At 35.4% G+C, this 15,214-nt stretch overlaps 1 protein-coding gene across 1 annotated transcript; it reads left to right on the top strand.

The window, feature by feature from the left end:
* Window positions 1–10,602: 10,602 nt before the first annotated feature.
* Window positions 10,603–11,607, top strand: LOC141689648 (uncharacterized). Its single transcript, XM_074494001.1, has one exon. It carries the CDS (start codon window positions 10,603–10,605, stop codon window positions 11,605–11,607), a length of 1,005 nt encoding a protein of 334 aa, XP_074350102.1.
* Window positions 11,608–15,214: the final 3,607 nt, after the last annotated feature.

Here is a 15,214-nt window from a genome sequence, read left to right on the forward strand (position 1 = left end):
TTAGGAGACATAAAGCTCAAAGGTTCATTTTGTCCTTTTTGAAACATGGTCCTGGCTTTTTCTCAAGATAGGACCTTCTAAGATAGATAGTCTGTTCACAACAATTACATGAATTAAATCTTTACCAAACTACTATTACGGTTGAGTATCGCACAATCATCAGAAGGAATGTCAATCTTTCAAACCATAATACAACCTTTGCGGCTTTAACCATCGTCACAGTATTCCGCCGGCACGAGCGCCGATAATTGTCTTTTTACACTTAAAGTGTCGGCCACCTCATTGGCCCTTCCTAATAGTAATAGTTCCTTATAATCAATGTCATTTTAACCATCTTCAACTAAATTTTCTACCTCATTTCAAATAACTGCTTATGTGAAAATACTTTTCTTAAGTCCTTGTGATAAAAAAATCACCATTTTTTTTCCATAAGTCACTGCCTTAGTCTTTAAATGTAAACATTATCATGGCTGACTCTCGATCATACTTAGGACGTCTTTTATCTTGGGCCCTCCTTGCTTTAACAATTCTGACCTTCATTGGTTCAATCTATACTTCTTATGGTTTAACACGTGCCCACCTGGCATTATTATAATTACGTCATATTTCCTTCATCAAAATTCTTATTCTTGAGAACTTTGAATATTACCTTTCTCCTTGTAAAACGTCTAAGGTTATCCTTAAATCCTTCATCAGGTACACCCTAGGCACAGGGCATATCAAGATACCATTTACTAATACCAGAATCATTGTCTATATACTTCTGAAAAATTTCTCCACTGATCCTTAAAGGTTGTTGTTACCTTAATCCTTTCCAATTCATACTGTCAAAACTCATACTATCGCTATTAAGGGTAAAATGCCAACCTTTATGCATTCCCCTATGATTCATTTTAAGTTACCGATGTTCTATCCTTAATCCCACCTTTAAAAAAAGTACATGCATCCTTCCATGGATAAAGCAAGTCATATATCCTTGATAGATTATCTTATTCAGTCATTCTCACCTCGGTAGTCTATGCCTAATTTCATAATAATATCCTTATCCAAAATGAGGTCAATCCATATGGCCTCCAAAAGATAACAACGGTTATCCACTTTTCTTGCCTGATTTGGTAATGATAACAGGGATGTTCTAGAAGATATTGGTCGTGTTCAACATGAACTTCTTTTTACTAAATCATCATTTACTTTTGTTGTTTATCTCAACAGTCATCTCAATGTTGAGATATCTTCTATACTTGGTGTCTCCCTTTTTGGGTATCAATTCACATGCGTTACTTACACTTCACATTCTTGAAGGTCACTTCTTTCATCCAATTTTCCTAATTTCTTACTTTCTTGTTTCCTCAGTCCATCCGTGTTTCCTTATTAATCAATCGATCAATCTCAAATTTTCATCGAATACTGTCAACTTCAAGGGAATTAACTATACGTACCGCTTACGCCTTCAAAAAGCCGAGGCAAAAAGATGGGGGAAGAAGAAAATGTGTTTGTTTTGGTTGCCTTTTGATTTTTGTGTTTGTGAAATGAATACTTGGTTGAGATTTCTTTGATAAAGTGATGACATCACTTGGATGACCTCACCTCCAAGCCACATGTCTTCCCCTTATGGTTTGATGATGTCACCTTCTCTTTTAACCACTTGTTTTAGCTTCTTTTGGAAGCTTCCTTGCCATTCTACTTGTATGTGCTTGTCCCTTGGTCGTTTATTTGTTTTACGGTTCACTTAACTTTCGTTCTCGTTTATCGTTTGAGGGATCATATCCAGGATCTCATTACATAGGTTCCCTTAAACCTTTCTCAATATTTTATATTCCTTTTATGATCCTCTCTTAAAATCCTTGAATTAAAATCCTTTTAATCATGTTACCTTATACTTAATTCTTTCTGTATTAGGTGGGTTTTCGGGAAAAATCAAAGTGTTTGAATTTGGATTCTAACGATCTTTACATACACTTATATACCATATAGAGTACTAATAAGATCTCAGAATATCAATAAAAGAACCCCTACAAAGTGTGGCATGAAAAGTTTTCTTATTCAGCATAATCAGCAAAATCACTATTCATAAGGGTTACAAAAAGTCCAAAATTTTTGGGGTTATTACAACAGATTTTAAGCAAAGTTCTTAGTTATGCCTTATTTCTAAGATGTACTGAAGTGAATCAGACTTTACTCTTTGTCTGATATTTAGCTTAAATCACACATTTACACTTCATATGAATGATGAAAATTACTGTGGTGATCAATGTTGTTTTAGATGAATAGTTTAAGTGTTAGTTGCATAAATTCTGAGGACAAGTTCTGATGGAAGTTCTGATGATTAAGTTATGTTCAAACTATATCAGTATTTGTGTGAAGAATTACAGAAATAATCATTCACTTTTTGAGTCAAAGAAGCCATATTCTGATGACTTTTAAATTCTGATAAAAATCAAGTTCTGATGCTGACGTGGCAGTATTTATTTCCTTGATTTATTTTTAGGTCAATACTTGAACGGTTATACTTTATTAGAATATTGGTTTATGTGAGTAAAGACAGTAATAATCATTTGTTTAGTGGGAACAATTTTTTTTGAATAACTGCATGTGCATAATAATCATTACTTATTTCCCGTGCCCATTAACTTTTGTCTTAACTGCTGCATGGCTGACAGGTGTAACGTCTGTTCCACTTCTCAATAACTGCTGTCACGTGGGGTGTCTAAGTAAAAGAGATAAAAGATTTTTAAATCTTTTATTTACATTTCTATTCTATTCACTCTCTCTCTTTTTCTTATACTCTCATATTTTTTGACGGTTTACTATACAAACATTTTATCAAACACTTTTCAGGCATTCTAAATTCTCATTCGTTTTCAATGGCACCCAAGGATATAATCTTTAATGGAGCAAAGTTCGTCCCCAACAACTATGCTGCCATTCTCACTAAGAGTGAAGCTCCTTCGGAACTTCATTTTATTCAGGATTTCTTATCTCATAGTGAAATTGGGTTCGCATTGACACCGCCATCCAGTATATCTGGAACTCAAGTTCTGACATTCTGGCGTACTAGAAATTATGATGATGGTGGTAAGCATGGGACTCCAAGCATCTTATTTACAGCAAATGAGGTTGAGTATGTTGTTACTCCGGAAGCAGTTCGAAAAGCTCTACACCTATCTGAATCCTGTCAATTCAGTTCTGCTGTGGAGGAGCCCTTGCTACAGCAAATGATGGCTAATCTTGGATATGAAAAGAGTTTGGCTAAGATGGGTCAACTCAAACGCCCATATATTCGAAGGGAATGGAGCTTCTTCTTCGATTGCATCACGAAGACGTTTGCCAAAAAATGCTTAAATTTTGATGCCATTCCCATTCTGACACAACAAATTGGGTATGCACTCTTAAACCAGTCTCATTTTGATTATGCAAAGACTGTGTTATGTTTTATAGGGGATAGAATGAAAGAGGACAGGAATGTAGTTTACTTTGCTAGGTTCTGTCAGTTAATTTACAATTACTGTACATCAGATGAACCACAAGGTTCGCAAAAAGGGCTTTTACTGATCTTTTATCTACTGACACCAAGAAGAGAGTTTTGAGACCCCTTAGTATTCCTTTATCAGTAAAGCAAGCTCTGGTAAATGCTGATTATGCAACCTATTCATTACTATATCCTGATGTTCAACCCACCAACACACAATAGCCATCAGAACCAACCACCACCAAAACACAGCAACCACATACATCAGCACATGCCAATCAACTATCAGCACCTACAGTGCAGCCTTCTTCTTCTAGAGCAAAGAGGACTAAGATAGTACCTCAGTCACAGCAGAAAAGAAGGAGGATGATTCTGAGAGATGAATCAGAAGATGAGGCACAGGTTCAAACATCAGAACCTGTTGCTAAAACAGCCGAGGAAGTGTATCCTCAGAAAATAAAGGAAACTGGGAGTTCTAGGCCCCTCAAAAGGCTTAGAAAGATAAATTCTGATGATAAAGCTCCCAAAGTCTCTCCATTCTTGAAGAAAGTGAAGAAATAAAGAGCTAACAGGGACATAGTTGAGTCAGATTCAGAGGATATGGAAGCAGCAGCTAAGGAAGGGGATCAGGAATCTCTGATCCCAAAGGAGCCAATTGTGATTGAATCCCTTTCATCTACACAACCAGAATTTGCTGAAGCCACTGAATCTACACCTCCACTGTCTCCAATTCAAGCTGAAGAAACTGCTCAAGACAGAGTGACTACACCTTCTATGTCTCCACTTAATGATCCATTACATACAGATGCACCAGGTACAAGTGCTGAAATAGATATTAACAACTTGAATGTGCATGAGGTTATGTACTTGGAAGCTCCAACCATTCTTCAACATACTCCACCAACAACACCAATTTTAGATGCTGATTTCAATGCAGATATTCCAACAACACCTCTTCTGAATCTAGATGATGAAGATCAGATATTAGGTGAGCATCAGAATTTAGCAGTTGATCAGAACTTAGAGGAGGATTTTGAAACCTCTATAGCCTCACATACTATCATTTTATCAGAGGAAGCTGATTCTGCAGGCTCTGTAAGTTCTGATGCTGCAAATGCTGACAATACTGGTGAACCTGCTACAAATCTATATGCTGATGCAGTTGGTCCTTCAAGACATGCACCTCAACAAGTTCTAGGCAAAGTTGATCTAATCAAGAACTTTGTTAGAGAGGATGCACCAGTACCTTGAAGTGAAACTCCAAGAGGAAAAGAGTGGAACAAGGAATGGAATAAAGTTGATTTTGTTCCTACTGCAAATATTCTTGTTGAGCACCTGGCTAAAGCCGATGAGATGCTGGTGAATGATGACTTCAAAGCACAGCTCAGAGTTACTGCATTGAGTACAAGGCACCTTCAAGGTCAACACTCAGTAACTCAAGCCAAGGTGAACAAAATTCAGGAAACCCTGATTCAGCAGGACATGAATGTCAAATTGGAAAAGAACAGGTTTTTTAAGACAGTCTTTGACCGCATTGGGTATATAGAAAAGACTCAATAAAAGCAGCAAGCTCAAATATATGATATTTTAAAAAAATCAAGCTACTCAACAAGATCAACTCAATGAAATCCAAAACTCTGTGGAATTGCTTGTCTCTCTCCTACTATCTGATGATGCCAAAAAGGGAGAGAAAGTGATTAAGTCCAAATGCAAAATTGATCAACCACTGAAGGGTAAGGATGATAATAATAAAGACGAGGGAAACTCTGAAATGGGTAGAGGTCATGGTCAAGGCAAAGGCTCTTCATCTAGGAAAGCAGGAACTTCTACACATAGATCAAGCTCTGATGCTGATAAAAGAATAAGTTCTGATAAGCAAGTTCTGACTAAGCCTGATGTTCTGATACATGGTGAAAGTCAAGAATCACAGAAGTTTATGCAGACACTGAAGCGCAAGGGGAAAGAAACAACAGTCTACTATCAAGACCTCAAGATACAGAAGCTGGATGAAGAAATTTCAAAAAGACTATTTTTCAAAGACAATCCATGAATGGACTTTGAAAGTATGAAGGAAGAAGAAGCCAGACTTAAAGCAGAAAATGTCAAATCCAAGTCTAAAGCTTCGATTACTGCAAAGAAACCTCCAAAGCTTAAGGGCATTGTGATTAAAGAAAAGACAAACTCTGAGGCAACCAAATCTGAATCCAAAGCCAAATCACAAGTGGAGGTAGATCCAAGATTCAAGGGCAAAGCTAAAGTTGATGACTTTGTAAAAATCTATCTACCAATTATGGATCTGGAAGCAAAGGATGATGAAGATACTAGTCTGATTTTGAAGAAGAAGAATATTCAAACAACCTCTGACAGAGCTCATGTTGTTCAAGATCAGGACTTAGTAAATTCTGATATGTCAATGAAGCAAACAACCTCTGACAGAGCTCAAGTTGGCTTGATAGCAGAAGATAAAGAAAAGGAAACCTCTGACATTGCTCATGTTAAACCTTCAAAAATTCTACTACCTGGGTTTCTAAAGCTCAACAATCTACTCAACCTTTGAAAACTACATCAAGTGGTTTTGAAGCAAGAGTTATTCGAGGAAAGAAAGCTAGAGACAAATCAGGATTGGGTAGTTCTAAAGAAAAGAGAGTAAATAATACTACCTCTGATCCAACCTCTTTGAGTGAACCAGGAGTAGGAACAACTCCTGAAAGATTGAATCAACTGGAGTCTATACAAATGGTCTACCACTCTGTATTGAAAGAAGATATCATGTTATATTTCATGACAGATGGGAGTTCCATATAAGAAAGGATGTTATTCGTTTGAAGTACTTTGAAGAATTGCAACATGTGCTATTTCTACTTCAAGTGAAGAACAGATCAACAAATGGTGCTGCCAGTTACTTAAAATCTAATATTCAAAGGTAGAAGAAACTTTACTCTGTAAAGTCTGACAAACCATACTATCCTAAGCATAGAGCTCACAATGGAGAACTAGTTGAGATGAAGCCTAATACTGCCAAAATCACTACATTTCTTGGTATTAAGGGTCTTGAATTCAATCTAGAGTATGATAAAGCCTATGTCATTAGACTGGATCAGGAAATAAGGAAAGCAAAAATATCTCAGGGCTGCTATCTTTCAGACAGGAGAAGATACAGTTGAACTTAAAGATGCAAAAAGGAGGATGCAGAATGAACTTGAATATGCTGAGAGAACTCTTTTGAAGAACTATCTCAGAACAACTCCTGACATTAAAGAGATCACACACTGAAGCCAAGTCAAGGACTACAACTGTTAAATTCTGAAGGATATACAGGCTAAAGCTGATATCAGACTTTAAGGATGGTAAAAGCTATAAAGACTGTGAGTTGTAGTTATTTAGTCAAATTATTATATGCATTTGTACTTAATTTTTTTGACATCATCAAATATCTACTGAACTTGTATATAATGCTAATTTACAAGTTGGGGGAGATTGTTAGATATATTTGTGATGTCATGTCTAATAGTGATTTGTGTTTAGTTTTCAGATCTTAACTAACAGGACAAATCAGGACTTAACTGGAAATCAGTACTTATACTGAAGTCAGAACTTAAGATATCAGAACTTAAGTTATCAGAACTTAAGATATCAAAAGATATTTATCAGAAGATAATATCAGGACTTAAGCAGACATTTAGATAAGGAAGGCGGCTGATTGAAAGGAAAGAAGATCAAGACTAAAATAAGAAGAGATATGCATGGAGAAGAATTCTATGAAGAATAGAAGACTTGGAGGAAAAGATAACTAATTGATATATTTTAGGATGCAGACTTATATTCGATATCTATTAGAAGATTATCTTGTAACCGTGTGTCTATATAAACACAGCATAGGGTTTATACTATATGTGTTATCTTAATCTAGAATATTATTCATTGTAACCCTAGCAGCTCTCGTGATATTTGTTCATCACTGAGAGAGAACGGTTCCACTGTAATATTGTGTTATTAATAAGATTATTCCGTGTTTCATACTTGTGTTCTTAATTCAATTTGATTGTAGTATTCACTGTATTCAACCCCCTTCTACAGTGTGTGTGACCTAACATATTGTAACAGAGTTTATTCAATATACTTGATCTTTATTACATACTTGTGTTAAATCGATTTGATTGTGAAAATACTGTATTCAACCCCCTTCTACAGTGTTGTGTGACCTAACAGAGGAGATGAAAATAATGAAGATTGGAAAATTTATTCGTGGATTGAATTTGCTTATTTATCAAAAAGTTAAATCACATCCATATATCTCGTTAGATGATGTATGCAATCTTGATTTGGAATTAGAATATTATCAACAAGAGGAGCAAGATGAGAAACTAAAGTCTTCCTTTTACGAGTTTGATCTTGCAAAAGAAACTCTAGAAGAAGACATTATTTTTATGGAGAATGATATTGATTGTACGATTTAACATGCTACAACTACCCCTTGTTTCTTTGAAAAGGATGAACAAGTTCCAAAGGAAGCTATAATGGAGAATCATGAAGAAAGAAAGTCACATGTTGAGAAACTTTTGGTTATTAAAAAAAAATCAGATAGATGCATCTCCTAAATCTGTTCATGACGATATTGTTTATAAAATCAGATTTTATTTGAAAATTCCGTGTTTTCGTATTTTTGGAATATTCATAATTTTTGGGGAATCTGAGATCGAAGGTACCGTTTTGTGATTTATAGGGGATATTTTCCCATAAGTATAAATAGCCCAAACTCATATTTTATTTTACAGAAAAATCAAAATATCATCAGATAAAACAAAATACTTTCTTCTAATCCGATAAATAGCTTCAAATATTCATTTCAAAGATTTAGATGAATCAATCAAATCAACCACCCATTGTTTGTGATCTTAATACCAAATCAAAGCTTGTAGAAAGACGACAATTTCTTCACAAGAACGCGGTCTAAGGTTCATTCCTTCAATCGAATCATGTTCGTTGAAATCGATGAATTTGTGACTTTACTAATCATTCAGTATTCAATGATTTTGATTCTTGATTAATTTTCCTGAGATCATTTCGAGTCCACTCATGTGCAGATTCATGTTGTTGTATTACTAAAACTGTTGAGTCAAGTTTAATTTTTAAAATATTATGTTATTTTTTTAATTTTTGAATTAGTTGCTAATTTTTTGTATGTGTTGATGATTGAATATGATTATAGATTTCATGAGGTTCGTTTTGATATAATATTTGTCGAATTTTGATCATGTTTTAAGTATAAGTCAACTATAACCTATTTTTCAAATGTAGTTATGATCTTGTTAGTTGTTCTGGATTGATATTGACCATATAAACAGTTTGTATGTGAGTCAAGTTTGATTTTGGTACAGCGATCTTTGATTTTGGTCGAGAATCGACCAAGTTAGTGTTTTCGCCGAAAATAACTTGAAGGTTAATCAGTTGTGGTCGAATATTGGTTTCTCGGTTGAATTTTGATGATTAGGAGAAATACTGTAAGAAAAAGCTGTGAAATTCTTGTAAATTGTAAATATTATTTCTTTAATGTATAACTCAGGTGGAAAGTCAAGAACAAACCACCTTAAATTTTTATGTATTGTATTCTTATTTCAGTTTAGAAATTGTTCAAGTTTGAAAAAGTTAAAAATTGTAATTTGTATACATCCCCACCCCTTTTTACAGATTACCCTAATATTGATTGTTAGTAAATAACAAAAATGTCAAAACCTTTTGAAGACTTACTATCCTTCCTTCATGCTGAAGTTCTTGTTCTTGTAGTATGATTACGATGGGCCCAAACTTTAGGTATACCGGTGAAGAAAATCTCTTCTAACTTCCTTGCTCTGATATCAACTCTGAATAATTTTAATATATATCACAATGAACCGAGAGTCCAATTTAGTGATATCAAATTCTTATTAACTAATTTCACGGACGCCTCTATTTCCCATTTTAGTCATAAATATAACATGGAGGCTCATACTTCGACAAGGCAGACCCTTTAATTGGACAAAGAATTTTCGGGGATTGATGAGCACTTATCCCGACGATGATATTAGGTGATGATTAAGGTACGTTGTTAAGGTAGTTTTAGGTTTTCTGTAACTTACATAATTAGAAATGAATAAGGTGACTTAATTAATTAATCTGAGAAAATGCATCATCTCTAAATGTTGACATAAAATGAATCGGAAAAGTTAATGTAAATAAATGGTTTGCATTACTGTTATATATCATTCAAAGAAGTTACCAAGTTGACATTATAGCCATTGATAAAATGTGGATTATACTTGGATCAAATGTTTTTCTACTTTTAACATGCTCCATCTATTGGTTTAAACACCTATTTTATGTGAATATAATACCGGTATAGGATTATGTATGTGTTTTTGAAATATATATTTGTAATTGTTGTAATATAGTGATTGCCATGCATGTGGTCAATGAATCAAATAGTAGGGCTATGATTTATAGGAGTAGAATTTGTGTATGCATTTAATGTTCTTGGCTTCTTGCAAATTCACATTGGCTATAAATAGCCACACTCGGTAATGAAGAAAGATGCACCCGAGCTTTCTTTCTATGCTCAGCTTCTTACCTCCTTCTGTTAAATTTAGTAGCTCTCCGGTTGTTCTTTTATAGCTAGGATATTACAACACGTTATCAGCAAGAAGCCCTGCCGGAACTGAGAAGGTATAATTTTATTTAAATGTACATATATATGAGTAGACGTGGTTAAACCCTCTACTAATATTTTAACTACATATGGCCGGAGCACCGCCTATTTACGGTACCATATAATTTTGGGTAATACCGAAATATAGTGGGAACCTTGATTTATAAATTGCCTCCCTATCGGATAATAATTCTTTTGTGCCTAACTAACTTATGCAGGATTTTCCACTTAAATATATTATTGGTTGGAGATAACCTGTATACGCAGACGTCCGTATGGCGGGTGAAAATCCATTTGCCATTTTATATATAGATTTATTTATAATATCGATGATAATAATGATGTACACTTATTATTGCTTACTTGTTAACGCACCAGATTCAGTAGGATTGTATGTAATATTTATATTGAAAATTTAAGTTAATAATTTTGGTGTTAAATTCAGATTAAAATGACAAATCTTACAAACTTGTCGTTCGTTGCATTGGACATTTCTGGGGAGAATTATCTATCGTGGGTACAAGATGTAAAGTTGCATTTGGGTTCAAAGAAATTAGGCAACACAATAAAGGCAGAAAACACATCCACAATTGAAGAAAATTTTACCTCTATTATTTTCCTTCGACACCACATGCATGAAGATCTAAAATCTGAGTACCTAGAAGTCGAGGATCCCTTTATTTTATGGGAAAATCTAAAGGATAGGTTCGATCATCAGAAACTAGTTTATCTACCTGCAGCTGAAAATGATTGGGCTAATCTAAGGGTTCAAGATTTTAAGAGTGTTCGGGCATATAGCTCAGCACTATTCAAAATAAGTTCTAGGCTCATTATGTGTGGTGAGATTGTTACTGAGAAAAGAAAGATCGACAAAACATTATCCACTTTTCATCCCAATAATATCAACTTAGCCGAGATGTACAGGGAGCGCAAGTTTACCAAGTTTGGGGATCTCCTTTCAACCCTCCTTGTTGCCGAGCAGAATCATGAATTGGTGATTAAGAATCATCAATCCCGTCCAACGGGATCTACCCCTTTACCAGAAGTAAATAACACGACATTCCAGGAGAATGTACGTGGAAAAGGGCATAGAGGTGGACGAGGCCATGGTCGCTACCGTGGACGAGGCCGTGGTCGTGGGCATTTTCGTCCTTATTATAGCTTTGGTCACCAGAAGTGGCAACCTGAAACACAGAGCAAAAGAAAGGCACCACAAGGAGGGAAAACTAACAATTTATGTCACAAGTGTGGAATGGAAGGGCATTGGTCACGTAATTGTTATATCCCACAACATCTTGTTGATTTATATCAGTCATCTAAAAGATCAAAAGGGAAAATGGTGGAAACCAATTTCGCCAACAACTTAGATGATTCTCTTATAATATCAACCGGGGGAATAAGCGTTAATGGTCCTAATGAGACTAACGAAACTCCCATGTGGGAGGCTGAGGATTAGTTTTCATAAAATTATTAGTAACCGGAGGAATGAGCATTAATGGTCCGAATTACTATAGTTACTAGTGCGTACTGTGTGCTTTATTTTATCTATGTAATGTGTTATGTTCTTATCAAATAAATCATGTTTCTTATTTATATACAGAATGGATTCTGAAGATATATGCATTGCTGATTGTGGTACAACTCATACGATTCTACAAAATAAAAAATACTTTACCCATATAACCAAAACTGAAGCTCAAGTTGGAACGATTTCTGGCGTATCTAATATAATCGAAGGTTTTGGAAAAGCTAGTTTCGTCTTACCTAATGGTACACACATACATATTCCAAATGCATTATTTTCTAGTAAGTCCACTAGAAATCTTCTTAGTTTTAAGGATATCAGATTTAACAATTTTCACATCGAAACCACTTCTGAGGCTGGTAAAGAATATCTCCTTATTACTTCTGCTAATTCTAGCAACAAAAAAATCTTAGAAAAGTTTCAGTCACTTTCCTCAGGATTATATATGATGAAAATCAGAACCATTGAGTCACACAATGTCATTGCTTCCAAACTCATAGATCCAAAATCATTTACCCTTTGGCATGAAAGATTAGGTCATCCTGGAGTCTCTATGATGCGTCGTATTATAGAGAATTCTACCGGACATCCTCTTAGAGATCTTAAAGTTCTTTCTAAAAATGACCTTCCATGTTCGGCATGTTCTTTAGGAAAATTGATTACTCGGCCATCTCCTACTAAAGTTAAGCTTGAAAGTCCAAGTTTTCTAGAAAGGATACAGGGCGACATATGTGGACCGATCCACCCATCATCTGGTCCATTTAGGTACTTCATGGTACTAATAGATGCCTCAACTAGATGGTCTCATGTTTGTCTTCTCTCAACTCGTAATGATGCTTTTGCAAAATTACTTGCCCAGATAATCAAGTTGCGAGCTCAATTCCCAGACCATTGTATTAAGTCAATTCGTTTAGATAATGCCGGTGAGTTCACATCTGCAACCTTTGTTGACTATTGCATGTCTGTAGGAATTTCAGTTGAGCACCCAGTTCCTCATGTACATACACAAAATGGGTTAGCCGAGTCCTTTATCAAAAGACTTCAACTTATTGCAAGACCGTTGTTATTGAAAGCCAAATTACCTACATCTATTTGGGGTCATGCAATACTTCATGCTGCTAATCTTATAAGGATTAGACCAACTGCCTATAATCAACATTCTCCACTACAGATGGTACTTGGTCAAATCCCTAATATTTCTCATTTCAAAATCTTCGGAAGTGCTGTATATGTACCGATTGCTCCACCACAGAGATCGAAGATGGGAGCTCAAAGAAGAATAGGTATCTATGTTGGTTTTGATTCAACATCTATAATTAGATATCTTGAACCACTAACTGGAGACTTATTTACTGCACGATACGCAGATTGTCATTTTGACGAATCTTTGTTTCCTCCCTTAGGGGGAGATAAACATGTGAATAAGATTAATCCTGACATAACATGGAATGCATCGGGGTTACATTTTCTAGATCCACGTACCGGTAAATGCGAACTTGAAGTTAAAAGAATCATACATATGCAAAATATCGCAAACCAAATGCCTGACGCATTTAACGATTCTAGAAATGTAATTAAATCTCATATACCTGCAGTAAATACTCCAGCTAGAGTAGATATACCAATTCAAAAATCAAGTACAAATGAATTGGTTACAGATTCAAAGCCACGCCTGAAGCGTGGTAGACCGGTCGGTGCGAAAGATGTTGCACCAAGAAAAAGAAAGACAAAGAAAATTGCCCCTGAAGTGGCACATGCTCCAGAAGAAGCAAATACCCCCGAAGTGGTATTATCTCCTGAAGAGATTCCCGTCCCTGAAGATTCGGGATTAAACAATCATGAAATTTCAATAAATTATGTGCATGATATGAAATTATGGGATCGAAGTAAAGCCATAATCGATGATGTATTTGTGTATTCAGCGGCATTGGATGTCGACATAAATTCTGATCCTGAACCACAAAGTGTGGATGAATGCCGTCAAAGAAAAGGCTGGCTAAAATGGAAAGACGCAATTCAAACAGAATTAAATTCATTGCGCAAAAGAGAAGTATTTGGACCTGTTGTCCAAACACCAATCGGTGTGAACCCTGTTGGGAATAAATGGGTATTCATAAGAAAAAGAAATGAAAAGAATGAAATTGTGAGATATAAAGCCCGACTTGTAGCACAAGGGTTTTCTCAAAGGCCTGGCATTGATTATCATGAGACATACTCGCCAGTAATGGATGGAATTACTTTTCGTTTTATATTAGGTATGGCATCTAAAGAAAAATTAGAAACACGTCTTATGGATGTTGTTACTGCATACCTATATGGATCACTCGATAGTGATATTTTTATGAAAATCCCAGAAGGATTAAAAATGGATGAGTTCAAGAAACCTCGTCATATATACTCCATTAAACTTCAACGATCATTGTATGGATTGAAACAATCTGGTCGTATGTGGTATAACAGACTTAGTCGTTATTTACAAAAGAATGGGTATATTAGTAATCAAATTTGTCCATGTGTTTTTATCAAAAAATCACAATTTGGTTTTGTGATTATTGCTGTATATGTGGATGATTTAAACCTTGTAGGAACAGCTACAGAGGTTGATGAAGCTGTCATATATCTAAAGACAGAGTTTGAAATGAAAGATCTTGGGAAGACAAAATATTGTCTTGGTATACAAGTCGAGCACTTGTCATCAGGAATTTTCCTCCACCAATCTACATATACAGAAAAGGTTTTGAGCAGATTTTACATGGATAAATCTCATCCGTTGACTACTCCAATGGTGGTTAGATCTTTAGAACCAGATAAAGATCCATTTCGACCACGAGAAGATGATGAAAAAGTTCTTGGTCCTGAAATCCCATATCTTGGAGCAATTGGTGCACTTATGTATCTTGCGAATAATACAAGGCCAGATATTGCCTTTGCTGTCAATTTATTGGCTAGATTTAGCTCTGCTCCGATGGCCAGACATTGGAATGGGATCAAGCATATATTTCGTTATCTTCGTGGAACCGTTGATTTTGGGTTATTCTTTCCAGAAAACTCGACATCTCAGTTGATTGGATATGCAGACGCTGGATATCTGTCAGATCCTCATTTTGGAAAATCACAAACTGGATATGTATTCACATATTGCGGTACAGCCATTTCATGGAAATCCACGAAGCAAACTACAGTGGCAACCTCAACAAATCACTCAGAACTAATTGCAATTCACGAAGCCAGTAGAGAATGTGTTTGGTTGCGATCTATTATCAAGAACATTCAAGAATCATGTGGATTGCCGGACATCACGAGAAGTCCTACTGTTATGTTTGAGGATAACACTGCATGCATTGATCAACTCAAAGAGGGATACATCAAAGGAGACAGGACGAAGCACATTTCACCAAAATTCTTCTATACTCATGAGCTTCAAAAGAATGGAGAAATTGATGTACAACAAATTCAATCATGTGACAACCTTGCAGATTTATTCACAAAATCATTACCAAATTCAACCTTTGCAAAGCTGCGACATAACATTGGAATG

The sequence above is a fragment of the Apium graveolens genome, chromosome 10 (assembly GCF_009905375.1).
Source record: "Apium graveolens cultivar Ventura chromosome 10, ASM990537v1, whole genome shotgun sequence".
Lineage (NCBI taxonomy): Eukaryota > Viridiplantae > Streptophyta > Magnoliopsida > Apiales > Apiaceae > Apium > Apium graveolens.

Coding starts and splice junctions, on each gene's coding strand:
- LOC141689648 (XM_074494001.1), top strand. CDS start 10,603: ATGACAAATCTTACAAACTTGTCGTTCGTTGCATTGGACATTTCTGGG.